Source organism: Mandrillus leucophaeus, unplaced genomic scaffold (assembly GCF_000951045.1).
Source record: "Mandrillus leucophaeus isolate KB7577 unplaced genomic scaffold, Mleu.le_1.0 Scaffold466, whole genome shotgun sequence".
NCBI lineage: Eukaryota > Metazoa > Chordata > Mammalia > Primates > Cercopithecidae > Mandrillus > Mandrillus leucophaeus.
The window spans coordinates 478,178-493,467 of NW_012104987.1; the positions used below are offsets into that span (position 1 = coordinate 478,178).

The 15,290-nt window shown below is 43.7% G+C and overlaps 1 protein-coding gene across 1 annotated transcript in view; it reads left to right on the forward strand.

Moving 5' to 3' along the window:
- Nucleotides 1-4,513, forward strand: part of GREM2 (gremlin 2, DAN family BMP antagonist) — a 149,447-nt gene extending 144,934 nt beyond the window's left edge. Inside the window, exon 2 of the mRNA XM_011995025.1 lies at nt 1,507-4,513. Within this exon, the coding sequence (XP_011850415.1) occupies nt 1,508-2,014 (507 nt within the window). The 5' untranslated portion in view covers nt 1,507 and the 3' untranslated portion in view covers nt 2,015-4,513. The remainder of the gene's footprint in view (nt 1-1,506) is intronic.
- Nucleotides 4,514-15,290: the final 10,777 nt, after the last annotated feature.

The window sequence follows — 15,290 nt, forward strand, 5'->3', positions numbered from 1 at the left end:
TCATGGAGTCCTAGAGATGGTAAAACAGAGGAAATGAGTAAACGTAAAGAGGATGATGATGTTGGTAACAGCTACATTGGTGGCTACAGCTGTAAAAAGAGATCGGAGTCCTCTATATTGCTGGGTATTAGTGCTCCTTGGGGCTACTAATAAAAATACAAAAATTTAAAATGTGAATTACACTTTGAAGTCTGTCTTTCACTTTAGTCAGACTTTGGCTTACCCCCTGCAAGCCACGTTTTAGATAGCGTAAGAATAATTTCTCTCCGATTCCCATTCCTATTGAATTTGTGTCATAGTCTCCTAATACAAACTTCGCATTGTCACCAGACAGTTTTAATACAACTAGGGAAATTTCTTAATTCACACCTGGGAATTGGTTTCTACTAGGAGACTCTAATTTATGACTCATTTGAATGATCTGAATATCTGTGTGCAGATCTTAAATGCTAATGTTATCATTCATATGTAATAATACAGATGCAACTAGTAATTTTCCTAGCCGTTGTCCAGTTCTATCTTTAATATTCATTTTTAAAGAAACTTGTGAATGACACCCATCTTCTCTCTGTTTTGTACTTGCTGATTTTTGTAATCATATCCATGTCTGCTGGTTAACTCTGATGGCTCTGGAGGTAGATGCCTGGCTGGCTTCAAATCCTGGGTATTGTTGAGTGGTTGTGTGACCCCAGGTAAATGACTCAACTTCTGCGGGCCCGGCCCCAGCCTCAGTTTCCTTCACTGTGAAGTAGGGGTCATAACACCACCTCCAACTGAAGGCTATTTTTAAGATGAATGAGAGATACATGTAAATGAGATGTACACTTAGGCCAGCACTTGGCACATGGTGAAACACAGTAAATGTTGAATATTAACTATTATTGGTACTTCTGCAAACTGGCTTGAGTTCTCTCTTCCCAGCATTTGCTTTGTAATTCTGTAACTGTTCAGCATGTGTATGTCTCCCAACTGCATTTACTGCATAAGTTACTGGCCATTTTGTCTGCCTCCTTGCCTTCCAGGCATTATTTGGGGTGGAGTCCTAACTGTCTACACTTGTACCATTGAATCCCTTTTCACCTCCAGCTGCCCCTGGGCAGCCATCAGTCAGCTACGCCCCACCTGACTGACACTGCTAGTAAAACCATACAGCATTAAAAAGCCGTGGTGGCTCAGGCCTACAATCCCTGGGCTTTGGGAGACCGAGGCAGAGGAGCACTTGAGGCCAGGAGTTCCAGACCAGCCTGAGCAACATGGTGAGATCCCATCTCTACAAAAGAAATAAAAAGAAATTAGATGGGCGTGGTGGTGCAAGCCTGTAGTTCTAGCCACACAGGAGGCTGAGGCAGGAGGATCCCAGAGTTTGAGGCTGCAGCAAGCTACGTGTCACTGCACTCCAGCCTGGGCAACAGAGCTAGACCATGTCTAAAATTAAAAAAAAAAAAAAAAAGATCGAGCCCGTACTCTACGACCTTCACAGCCAGCCCCTCTCTTTTCTCGTTGCAGGATGTTCTGGAAGCTTTCCCTGTCCTTGTTCCTGGTGGCCGTGCTGGTGAAGGTGGCGGAAGCCCGGAAGAACCGGCCGGCGGGCGCCATCCCCTCGCCTTACAAGGACGGCAGCAGCAACAACTCGGAGAGATGGCAGCACCAGATCAAGGAGGTGCTGGCCTCCAGCCAGGAGGCCCTGGTGGTCACCGAGCGCAAGTACCTCAAGAGTGACTGGTGCAAGACGCAGCCGCTGCGGCAGACGGTGAGCGAGGAGGGCTGCCGGAGCCGCACCATCCTCAACCGCTTCTGCTACGGCCAGTGCAACTCCTTCTACATCCCGCGGCACGTGAAGAAGGAGGAGGAGTCTTTCCAGTCCTGCGCCTTCTGCAAGCCCCAGCGCGTCACCTCCGTCCTCGTGGAGCTCGAGTGCCCCGGCCTGGACCCACCCTTCCGACTCAAGAAAATCCAGAAGGTGAAGCAGTGCCGCTGCATGTCCGTGAACCTGAGCGACTCGGACAAGCAGTGAGCGCCGGGCCGGACGCAGCTCAGCCCCGCGCGCGCCCGGCCGCTGGGTGGCGCCGCCGCCACCTCTGTCCCTGCCCTCCGAGCCCACTCTCACGCTGCCTGGTGTCCCCCCTCAGCAGCAAGCACGTCTCTTAGGGCTGACGGTGTCCTTGTCACAAAGGTGGATCGCAAGTGGAGCTTTTGCTGATGTGTTCCTGACCGACCCCGGGCCCCACCTGTGCCCCCCGAAACCAGGTGGTGGATCAGGCCCGAAGGAAAATGCTGGAAAACCACCACCCACCACCCAGCAGTCACAGAGGACCTTTCAAGGTGATGCACTGTAAATCCGACATTGATGTTTCCACCATGTGGAAAAGCAAGGATTTCTCTGCCCCGCCCCCGCCCCCTGCACTCCAGCTCGCCCCCTTCCCGCGCGAAGTGAAGGATGCGTCACTTTTCTGAGCTGCCCCTTAGACCTCTCCTGCTGGTCCCTGGACCTCTGGCTGGAAGCGCTCATTCTTGTGACTGGCAGGCTGCCCTCGGCTGCTGCTGTGATGGGAATATGTACAACCTCCATAAATATGTCAGTGCACAGGGGCGTCTCCTAATAAACCTGATACCAAGAAGACGACTTGAGCCACTTGGATCCCGAAGTGGGCTTCCCGGGAAACCTTGAGCACAGCAGGCTGCACAATACCCCACCCTCAGTCACCACCGCCTCTTCTTCCTCACTGTCCCCACCCCCTATTTGTGGACTAAAGATGAACTCTGGTGTGCATGCTATTATTGCTGCAATTAGAATATTATCACACACAAAGGTCTCTATATTAACGCTGGTTTTATAAGTGACCGTATATTGTAAAGAGCTGTTAAAAAGTATTATAGACCTGTTCATGTATTATTTCACATGTTTTGACTCTGGCTTGCAGCACCATTCTGAGTAAGGATGAGAGCAGGCGATGATCTGCCCAGAAGGTGTTTTACTCAGAAAAAAAAAATGCCTGGTCAGCAATTCACTGTCATGCACCTATTTTAGATTGGGCAGGGAGATGGGAGGAGTCGTGATTTTTACTTTGAATATTATTTCACTGAAGTTACTAAAACATTGCAGCACAATGTAGAAACTGGCTTGGGATGGATAGGTATAGGGAGGGGCATTCGTCGGGAAATTGATGACCGGAAACTCGAAAGCCCCTGTAATGTGAAATATGCATATGTGGGGTGAAGTGGTATACTATTTTCACTGCCGTGACACTAAGCAAAAACTATTTCCTGTTAAAAGAAAGATAAAAAGAAAGGGATATTTAAACATATAAGGAGTTGAGTCGCTTTGTGGTATAGAAGGGAATAAGGAATAAAATATATGGAATAGTAATCTAGTTGAACTGTTCTGCACAAAACTTGCTTCCTTTTCAAAGAATAGACTTCAAAAGGGACGAACAAACATCAGGTCACCTTTTGTTTTTATAATGAATTATTGAAGTTTCCATGTTGTGGTCTCTTGATATAAGGAAGTAGACATAACTTATTTTCCAGCAAAATTATACTTCCTCTAGATCCCTTTGCTCAGTTGCCCCAGGAAGGCTTCCCTGTGAGTAATGCTTATGGAATCTGACAAATGTGAATGAGGCTGCCATTGGTGGGAATCAGTAAACTTTGCAAACCTTTCACTGATGATTCCCCAGCAAGTGCTCCTGTGAGGGGCCACTTCCCTAGTATGTGAGAGGGACCTTCTGCAAGCTGCTGTGGGGACTTGGCTTCCTGATACTAGGTAGTGATGGTGGATCTAGAGACATTCACTTGAAGAGCAAGGATTGGGGTGGGGTGGGTTAGTGAATCTATCTCAGGCCACTGCACTGCAAGGTCCATTTCTGTCACTTCTGCAACACCATGAGACCTGAGCAAGAATGTGTTGTTGCAGAGGGCCTCTTGGTTTCATAAATGGGTGTATACAGCCTGAACTCAGGAGGCAGAAATCAAAAGAAATCCTTGAGGGCTGGAACCTGAGGATAGAGAGAAAATGGAGAGAAGGGTGTTCAAGGTCAGGATTGATTTTTGCATTTAGCGGAAAACCTCAAGTCTGACTCGGTGGCAGAACACGCAGCAGAAAAGCTGTGAAGGAAGGAAATTTGCGTGATTGTAATGGAGGCTGGGGGTGGAGTGGGAGGTGAGTGGAGGAGAGTCTCTGACCGGCTGCAGAGCCAACCCCTATCATTTGATTAACACGGAACCCACACAGATAGGGGAGGGATTAAGGTAAGAACTTACAGAAGGCAAACACGAGCACACTCTCTTCGAACCCAGTTGTGGGTGTAGCAATGAAAGCAATATGATATGCTGCAGTGTGAAGCTCCTTCTGGGGGTTATCGTATGTACAAAGTTTACCTTATAATGGCTCAAATTGTATTTAATTTTTTTGTTTTGTTTATAAATGAAGAAAAGCTATAAGTATAATGTAATTATTTTATAGGTATACTATTAAATTATAGAACAAATAAAGATAATCTAGGATTATATGTGATCCTGGTGTGATGTGCCGTAAAAGTGGAATTTTTAACTTGTTGCAGTGAGCCGTGAAACAGCACTGTGGATTCAGAGTGTTTTTGTTCAACCGCAGTGAGTTCAACCTCTGGCTTATGTCACATGATCTCCTTTGGAGTCTGGAATCTTCTAAGATAATTAGAATCAGGCATCCAAGGAGCAGAGGTGATGGAGGTGGCCCTCAGTCCTGGTCTTTGGGAGCTTCCAAGCCTCTTCCAGATCCCCCACCAGCTGAAGACAGAGTATTCTCACTGTGCTGGCTGAATGAGAAACACTAAACAAGGAAGCCTTGAGAAACTGCAGCAAACAGAAGCCCACCATTAGTCTCCCCGTTAGCACCAGGGACACACTTGTCCTGAGTTTTGTTCATTTTCACATTTACTTCTCATGAGTTCCAACATTTCTTCATATAAATATTTCTTAGTTTACAGCGCCTGCATTTTTCTATGAATTGACTTAATCTGCCATTCAAGAAAACTCAACTATCAACAAAAAAATAAAATCCAGGCCAGGCGTGGTGGCTCACTTTGGGAGGCTGAGGCAGGCAGGCGGATCACGAGGTCAGGAGATGGAGACCATCCTGGCTAACACGGTGAAACCCCGTGTCTACTAAAAATACAAAAAACAATTAGCCGGGCATGGTGAGGGGTGCCTGTAGTCCCAGCTACTGGGGAGACTGAGGCAGGAGAATGGCCTGAACCCAGGCGGCGGAGCTTGCAGTGAGCCAAGATCGCACCACTGCACTCCAGCCTGGGCAACAGAGTGAGACTCTGTCTCAAAAAATAAATGAATAAATAAATAAATAAAAAAAAAAAAAAAAAAAAAAATTCAGAATCAAATTGCACATGGTTGATCCACTGTGTAGACTTCAAAGGAATTAAACTCAACTTCCTAGTAAATAGTTCATCTTTGTTTATTAAACGGGACAGAATATTTCACTGTGTGCTAACATATTTCAACTCACTTGTTTTTGAAGTTGGTCAACTGATTTTTAAGTTACAAAGTCAATGAAAATGACTTTTGCTATTATGTAAACAACTTAGAATGTATATATTCCCAGAAAGCTTATTTAATGAATGACCTGTCACCACTGATTATTAATGTCTGCATGAGTGATAGCAATAAGACCAAGTCATAAATAATGCAATGAAAACTTTTTAAGTGAAAGTAAGTTTATTAAGAAAGTAAAGGAATAAAGAATTCCTACTGCATAGGCAGAGCAGCCTAACATGTCTTATTCATCATGTTATCTTCTGAATTCTCCTTAATCCCCAACCTTGTCACCCCTTCACCCTGCTTCCCACACAGAGCAGATGCCCATTCAACTTATCAAAAACAAAATATGGCAAACCATGCTTATTTTTGTTGTTGTTTTTTGAATCCATTGATGTTACTGACTTCATTAGTATTTAGTCTAGAATAGAAGGCAAAACAAACAAAACCAGTGAAATCACTGCCATACCACTCCTTGAATCCTGAGTTTTCTACCTTGTCTGCCTTCTTTTCTCCACCTTCTACAGCCTCATATGTTTGTTATATGTGTGTGTGCATGTGTATATACACAATATATATATAGCGTATAGTGTATATATTGTGTGAGAAACAGTAGAGAATGGTGTCTATAAAGGGTATAGTGTATATAGTGTATACACTTACACACACACATAACATCTGCAGATTTTAGTGGAGGGAATAGGAAAAAAATATGTCTAATGGATCTTACCCAGAATCAGAAGTTTCCTGGATTTTGAAAAGGTTTATTGCCCACTTTCTAAGATGTATGGAGTGTGCGCTTACCAAGTCCTCTAGCATGACTTGCCCCATACTTCTCATCTGGTCCTATTACATGATGCCAATCACATGATGGATCTGTGTAGTGATTTACAGAATGTCCCTTCAGTTTACATTTTGACCAAGAGCGTAATAACTTACATAGTCCGGGGACAAGGTCATAAACATAAACTGTTCAGCCCATTGGAACGCAGACTACCTCTGGTCCTCCCACCTATTGGGATGACAGAAAACACGCTTGCCAGGTAAAGTTCTGGAAGTTGTTTTAATCTGCTTTAGCAAAGAGATCACACTGAGTGCAGTAGGAGTAACTGGGGCTACTGCTGGGACATCCTGCCATGTTCCATTTGGTTTTCGTAGGAGCCAGCATGGTGAAGTAAATGGAAATATAGCCAGGGCTACTACAGTACTAAAGTCTTTGACGGGTTCATAATTTCCCTGATTCCTTCTGGAATTAGCATCATTTTTTATTTACTCTTTTTTTCTAGGCTGGGGAGCAGCTTCAGGGGCTTCCATTAGTCTTTCTCCACTACAGTAGCTCTTACCTAAGAACTCAAGAATCAATGTGAGGGTTCTTCAAACTACCAAGAGTGTCCCTTCTAATTACGTATTTGGAAATGAGGGAAAGGATCACTAGGTTAGTCTGTGGACCCGTGGGCCCACTGAGAGCCAGAGCTTGGAGGACTCTAGTAGACCCTACATGACTCTACAGTAGTAGGGAGCCATGGTGGTTCACTGGGCCTCCAGGTATTGGCGTCAGTTCAGACGCAGTATTCAATAATTCTCAAAAGCGCTGAGCGTTCTTCTCTCCCAAACCACATTTACCTGAATAAAGTCATTCTGAGAGCTCCCTGGTTAAGAAGTAGGGAAATGACAAATGAATAGATTTGCCCTGGTATTGCCGGGTCATAAGGAATCAGCCACTTCTTCAGCCAATGGGTTTCAGGTCTGATCTGGAAACCAAACAAGGGATTGTGATTTTCATTGAGATTCTGCCCTCTGCCTCTGATTTTCCTTTACTGATTTATTTTGACTGTGTAAATTAAGCAATACTTCTTGTTGCCCTCCCCCTACAACCCCCCATCCATCTTGCCTTCAGAAACATCATGTTCTAGTAACCATTTTCAAATTGGGAGTCCACGGGTGCCACTACAGTCCTACCCCTCTTTGCAATGACTGTGCCCATTTCTGAAAGGTAAACATTACAACCTGGCTCATTTTATGTTGAGATCTTGGTATTCTCGCGTCCCTCAGGGAACCTAGTTTTATAGCAGCATCTCTTCCCACAGTTATCCCTGGCCTACAGATGATGGCACTGCTGAGCACTAGAGCTGCTACCCCTCTCATGAACACAAGCATCATAGCTTTGGTAACTAGAGACCTTCCTGGGAACACAGTTGGTGAGTGGTTTAGTTTTCATAGCTTTACAGAACAAACCCACTTTAGCACGCCCACTTCTCTGAGCCTTAGGGTGGTTTTATCCATCACGCACCATGGAAGTTCTTACATTTCTATTTCATGGAGTGTGAATCAAAGCATTTGAGACACTCCAAAAATCATCCTAGTAGCTTATTATCACCATTCCTGGGGGATTTTTCCACAGGTTCAAATCCTGAATCACAGGAGACTGCTCCCATGGTGATAAGCATTATCCAGTGTAATGTCCTGCTCTTCTTCCTTGATACAGCAGCCTTGGGACACATTCCCATCCTTCTCCCAGCTCCTGCTGCGATTTCACCATATGCTCTGTTTCCCCCCTTGGCCAATCCAGCAGATCCCCAGCAGAAATGAGAGAATAACAACAGACCTAGCAGGCTCAGAGGACTTTGAGAGTTCCAACTGCATCTACCCAAGTACTCCTCTCCCAATTTTAGGGGTTCTACTTCCCTATTAGGGTTCTAATCTTGGGACAAGAGACTTGCTGAAGCTGAGAATACACAATTCTCTGAAACAGAGCTCCTTTTTACAATTGAGTCTTCTTCTGACTGCGGGAGACTGGGGCTTAACTGAATGCTAGCTAGAAGACCCTATCTAGGGCTTTTACATTCTGTCTGAATTGGTGATTAATCACTTTGAGTCTTTTATTATCTCTTCAACAAGTCCATGCCACTTGTAAGCAGGTACCCAATCCCAAAGCCCTTATAATCACTCTGCCCCTCACAACTTTTAAGCACCAAATATATCGAAGCAGCATCATTCCTCTGGGTCACACCTGAGGTTCATTGACTCATGCCAAAGAAATCAAGGATGTAGGCACACAGGAGTGAGTTTAGGAGCGGCAGTTTAATAGGCAAAAGAGAAAAGCTCCCTCGTGCAGAGGAAGAGGGTTCCAAGTGGATCTCCCCATTCGTGGGGAGATGCAGTTGGTTTTATAGATGAGTTTGAGGAGGCAGTGTCTGATTTACATAGGGTGCAACGGATTGGTTGGATTAGGTGTGTCATTTACATAGTGAAGCTGGCCGCCCCACCCTCATCTTTTATTATGCAGATGAGTTATCTCCCTGCCTGTTCCCTGATTGCACACAAGTGACAAAGAAAAGGGAAGATCGAGCCTCCCTGTCGAAGATCGAGCCTCCCTGTCGAAGATCGAGCCTCCCTGTAGAACATGCTTGGTCCCCAGGTGCCTTTTCCTATGGGCACAGCTGCCGGCATTCTCCTGTGCAAGCTTCTGGCTGCTTTTCTATATCTGCAGCTTGATATTTCAGGCTGCTCTTTGTTATAAAAAAAAAAAAAGATTTTGGGGCTGCTTTTTATGAAAACGGAAACTTTATTGAGGACTCTCTTACCCTCATTATCTCTCTAAATAATTTCATTTGAGTTCTGGTGTCAATACTGCACCAGCCCGTGAGTTCCCCAACCAGCATCCCATCCTGATTTACCTCTGCCTATGTCAATACTGCACCAGCCGCGAGTTCCCCAACCAGCATCCCATCCTGATTTACCTCTGCCTGTGTCAATACTGCACCAGCCACGAGTTCCCCAACCAGCATCCCATCCTGACTTACCTCTGGGAAGAGTTTTAACAATGCACGGCCACAGCACGCCAGGACCCATACTCAGCAGCTACCCAGCGACTGAGCTTTCTCCAAATCCTGGGTTCGAGTTTCCTTCTTTGGGAACTGGAATTGTCTATCTTAGATTGGTTTTCCAAACTCTGAGCCAGAGTTGTGAGCAGAAGGTTTATTGGGGGAACACCTGCAGAACAGACGCCTCTAAGCACATGAGGACTGTGCGGTGGGAAAAGCCATCAGGTCACAACTGAGGACTTGTCTGATCCTATGGGGAGCTCTGGAGCTGGGGGGCGCATTTTAGAGTGGTGCCAAATTGAAGAAAGAGAGACAGGTTTTTGTAGCCCACATCCCTCAGTCACTGCGCACAAGCCATCCCTAGGATGGGGCATGTATTGCCTCTAAGGGCAAATCTCAGTGAGGATCCCACTGTTAGTTTCAGCGAGGGTCAGCAGCCAGGTGAGACGGTGAGATGGGATGGGTGCATCAGCCCTGAAGTGGGTATCTGCAGGGAGCACCATAATAATCTCCTTTCCCCGTGTGTTAGGGGTAGGCGTGGGGGCTGCAGCATGGGGGGAAGGAGGAGACAGAGAAGAAAGAATATGGAGGGCCTTGAAAAAGAGGCAGAGCAAGTTCCACCTGACATCGTAGGAAATAGAAAATCGCTGATAGATTGAATCAAGGGTTATTCCAGTCATGACATGCTAGGTGACTGGGGGGAACAGAATCTGAGTCCAGATAGGCCAGCTCAGGGGCTCTTGCGACAACATAAACTGAAGGTTAGGGCCAGACCAGGTCATAGAATTGGGTCTGAAAGAAGAGACAAATGTGTGAAGTAGTCACAGAATGCGGTGATGAAAGAGGGATGTTAGTGCAGCAGATGGGGAGCCCAGTGTAAATGAGGATCTGGTCATAGAAAATACTGAGGCAGGTTTTCATAGATGCTGAGTCTGTGGTGACAGTGAAACATTTATGTAAATGAAACTTTTTCCCTGTCCGAAGAAATACGACAAATTTATGTGAGCAGTGGGATCTGGAGAAACTGATTTTGGAGCAAAAAGATCGTAACTAAACTCATGAACATACATGAGACTTTTTAAAATTTGTTTTGTTTGTGAGACAGGGTTTCACTCTGTCACCCAGGCTGGAGTGCAGTGGTGGGATCATGGCCCTGGTCTCAATCAGTCAAGTCTCCTCCAACTCTCTCTCTTTCTCTCTTTTTTTTTTTTTTTTTTTTTTTGACACGGAGTCTCGCTCTGTCCTCTGCAGTGGCGCAATTTTGGCTCACTGCAGCCTCAACCTCCCGGGCTCAAGAGATTCTCCCACCTTAGCCTCCTGAGTAGGTGGGACTACAGGTGCATGCCACCATGCCTGGCTAATTTTTCTTTTTTTTGTAGAGTTGGGGTTTTGCTATGTTGCCCAGGCTGGTCCTTCAACTCCTGGGCTCAAGCAATTCACCCACCTCAGCATCCCAAAATGCTGGGACTACAGGCTTGAACCACCACACCCAGCCCATATATGAGACTTCTAATAGGGGCAGTGGAGGAACATGGGGCCAAGTAACCTTAGAAAATGCTTCTTTAGAAAAATAGGAAGTTAACAATAATATGTTATATCATTTTAAATAGCTAAAAGGAGGGTATTGAAATTTCCCAACACAAAGAAATAATAAAAGTCTGAGATGATAGATACGCCAATTACCCTGATCTGATCACTATACATTATATATGTTACATCACTATGTGCCCCATACATATGTACAATTATTATTTGTCAATTACAAAATTGCTTTGGCCAGGCACAATGGCTCACGCCTGTAATCCCAACACTTTGGGAGGCCGAGGCGGGCGGATTACCTGAGGTCGGGAGTTTGAGACAAGCCTGACCAACATGGAGAAACCCCGTCTACTAAAAATACAAAATTAGCCAGGCGTGGTGGGACATGCCTGTAACCCCAGCTACTCAGGAGGCTGAGGCAGGAGAATCGCTTGAATCCTGGAAGCGGAGGTTACGGTGAGCTGAGATCGCGCCATTGCATTCCAGCCTGGGCAACAAGAGTGAAACTCTGTCTCAGAAAAAAAAAAAAAATTTGTAAGAGTACAGAGATGAAGAAACATCAGAGAAAATGAGTAACATTTCTCAGGCAATGTCTGCCCGTTGCCTGATGTAAAAGTGGGACCTTTGGATCCTTCATTTCACTGCCTTCCTCTTGCTGTACACAGGCTTCTAAACCTCCCTCCTCCCATGCGTATCTGTTGCCATGGACAATTCCAGCTCCTCTTCACCTTCCTGGTGGCAATCCTTCTTGCTCTGTTCTTTGAGCTTTGCCACATCTTCCTGATGACGCACTGATGGCCTGAGCCCCACTCCCAACTCACATTCCTGAAGGCAAGGAGAGTGTGTTTAATAAACTAGGCACACATGAAGTCTTCCAAACCACCACCTTTATCTGTCATATTCTGCTGCCAGGACATTCTTTATCTAGCAAGACCACAGTTACTTAACATGATGCAATGGCTAATTTGTGGGAAGGGGATATTGGATACCAAATTATGAATTGGGTGTCTAATCAAGGCTGGAGATTTTAAATTTGATGTTTGAAACTCTAACAAAAAGGTTTGAGAGTTATCCAAATATTTACATCTGGAGTTTCTTGCTTTCTGTTTTTGTTTTCACCATGGTATATATATATTTTAATTTTTGTTTTATTTGAGGAGCCAAAGAATATACAATTTGTGTTACCATCGGCACCACACGTCTGGTTTTCCGTGTGCTGGAAGGAACTCTGTGGATGGAGTCTATTTCTAGATCTATCCTGAAATTCTGTAAGCTAAATACTCATTTTTTTTTTAATTCTCACTCTTTGCTTGAAAAATATGAACTCCCTAATTTAAGGGTATGCTGACAAATTACAGACAGCATTTATAAGGTAAAATACATGGATAGGAAACAACAAGTATTGCAGGGCCTAATTTAGATTAATTAAACTTCATTATCATAGGGCTTGTTGGGACATGTTTAAGTATATTGCCAGTTTCTGACTCCAAAAAGCCTGAAACCAACAGATAATTCTCATTGTTGACTAACATGTAAAGTGTAAATTGCTCCTATGATCCACTGCCTGGATTAGAAAGTGATGTTAACCTCTGGAAAACTTTAGAGCGTATGATAGGAGTGGAGCTGTAAATTAGGAACATTTACATAGTCCAGGAGGACAGCATGAAGCAACTCCAAAATTGAGGTGAAAGGGAGTTTTGCACAAGTAGAACCAAAATGGGCCTATTGTGAAACAAAAAGCCCAATGTTACTGTCACAATCAGACCACCATAGGAGAAAATATGCCCAGTGGCCTACAGATGACCCCGACTTTTTTTTCATTCTGGCAACAGGGAAACAAGATTGGTTTGCTACCCTTACAGATAGCTCTCTGTAGTGGTCTAGAGTGAGAATTGTCCTGATTGTACTTGGAGAGGACATCTGATAAAGTTGATATTATGATGTGGAAACACGTAAACCACCCAACCTGTATTGTCTCCTTGATTTAACAGAATTGACCAGCTGGGTGTCATTTGATATTTGAAATGAGATAAGTTCCACGAAATTAATTATAAAATATTTCTATATTGTTTTCATCTCATACAAAATCCAAAAGAATCAAAGGAAATAACAATTAAAATTCTCTCTCCTCTATCCCAAATTCTACCTGTTTTTCTTCTCCAGAAGTAACTAATAATCAGTTTCTTGTCAATGACTCCAGAGATATTCTATGTATGTTAATTTCTAGAAATTCAGTAATCATGTTGCCATCATTTTTTGATAAATGAGAATGTACTATAAACATTGTTTTTCTTCCTGATGTTTCCTCCCAATGACAAAGATAGAAACTTTTTATGGATTTTTTTTCCCCTTAACAAAACGTTGAACATCTACATCAGTACATAAAGGGTCTGTTTTTTCTCTCTTTTTTTTTTGTTGCAGGGGAGATGGAGTCTTGGTCTGTTGCCCAGGCTGGAGTGCAATGGCACAATCTCGGCTCATTGTAACCTCCGCCTCCCAGGTTCAAGTGATTCTCCTGCCTCAGCCTCCCAAGTAGATGGGGTTACAGGCACCCGCCACTACGCCTGGCTAATTTTTGTATTTTTACTAAGTCTAGTCTCGAACTCCTGACCTCAGGTGATCCACCCACCTCGGTCTCCCAAAGTGCTGGGATTGCAGGTGTGAGCCACTGCACCCGGCTGTTTTTTCTCTTTTAAAGCCTAAACATTACTTCATTATTTAGACATTTCCAATGTTTTGCTATTACAAACACTTATTGTCACTTTCTAACATGTGTAAAATGTAATTGGGCCAGTTTCTCTTTCCACTAGTTGTTTCTCCCCAAAACCTTGACTGTTCTTGCTTATTTTTATGTTCAAACTTTGAAGTCAACTTCTTTAGTTCTCACCCTCCGTCTTCCCCCGACAAAACATTCTGCAGGTGTTTTTATTTGGATCGCATTAAAAGTATTGGCATGCACTAAATTTATATTAAATTTATAATTTGTTTAGGGAGTACTGGCATTGTCAATGCCCTTCCATTTTTGTGCGTCTCTCGCTTATTTTCATATAGACCTTACACATTTCTTATTACAGTTATTCCATATTATTTGGATTTTTTGTTTGCTATTTTAAGTGGGGATATTTCCCAATTTTCTTCTGACTGGGTATTGTTTGTTTACACGAAAGTTCTTGATCTCTGTATATTAACTTTTGGCCTAGTCTATTTATGTCATTCTATTATTATCTTTAATAGTTGCTTGATTATTGTCTGTTTTTTGAGCATATAATCTAATAAACAGCAAATAAAAATTAACTTCACCTCTTCCTTTTCCATCGTGTACCTTTTTTTGTTCATTGCCAGAAAAGTGATAAATAGCAGGTGAAAGTAGACAGCCTGCTCTTGTCCCTGATTTTTAATGGAAATAGTTCTTTTTAAAAATTTTTTATTTTATTTTATTTTTTGAGGAGGAGTCTTGCTCTTGTCACCCAGGTTGGTGTGCAGTGGCATAATCTCGGCCCACTGTAACCTCTGCTTCCCGGGTTCCAGTGATCCTCCTGCCTCAGCCTCTCGAGTAGCTGGGATTACAGGCACAAGCCACCATGCCCAGCTAATTTTTGTATTTTTAGTAGAGATGGGGTTTCAACAGGTTGGACAGGCTGGTCTCGATCTCTTGGCCTCGTGATCCGCCCACCTTGGCCTCCCAAAGTGCTGGGATTACAGGCATGAGCCACCGTGTCCGGCCAGAAATAGTTCTAAAGCTTCCCCTTGATGCCCCAGGCTGACTTTACCTTGAGGTATTTGATTCTTCAAGGACATATTTATGTTATTCAGAGTTTTTTCTTCAAAAATTACTTAAATAATTTGTTAGCATTTTGAGGAAATCATGTTTTTTTTTCCTCCACACATGCATATGATTTTTAAATACACATATATTAAAATATGCAAGGCAATACACATATGATCATCCTAGCCTTCCAGGAATTACCGCCACTTCTCCATGGCCCTTCTGATGTTTGCTAACTGTGTTTAGTATTTTTTTCACTGCTATTCCTCAATAAGTTGGCCTATCGTATTCTCACTTAAATAATCTTTGTTGGTTTGGTAGCAGTGTTAATGTTATTTGCCAGCTATTTGCAAATATTGAATAGTTTGTGTTGGGGAGAGAGTGGGGTTGTGTTTCAAGCTAGACAATATTTCATTTGTGAAGTAGGATGGAGAGCGTGTCTTGTTCTAGTATTTACTACGCTAATTCGCGGTCTCTTCCTCCACCTTTGTCTTATTGATAGACATCTTCCTGCAAATATGATTTGTCAGCCTGATTTCTCATGTAGGCATCCTTCCTGATGTAAAAAAAATAGTAAGCTATATTCAGGGGAGTGTCTAATACCAGTTGGTGTACCAAGGTCCATCACTGTAAAC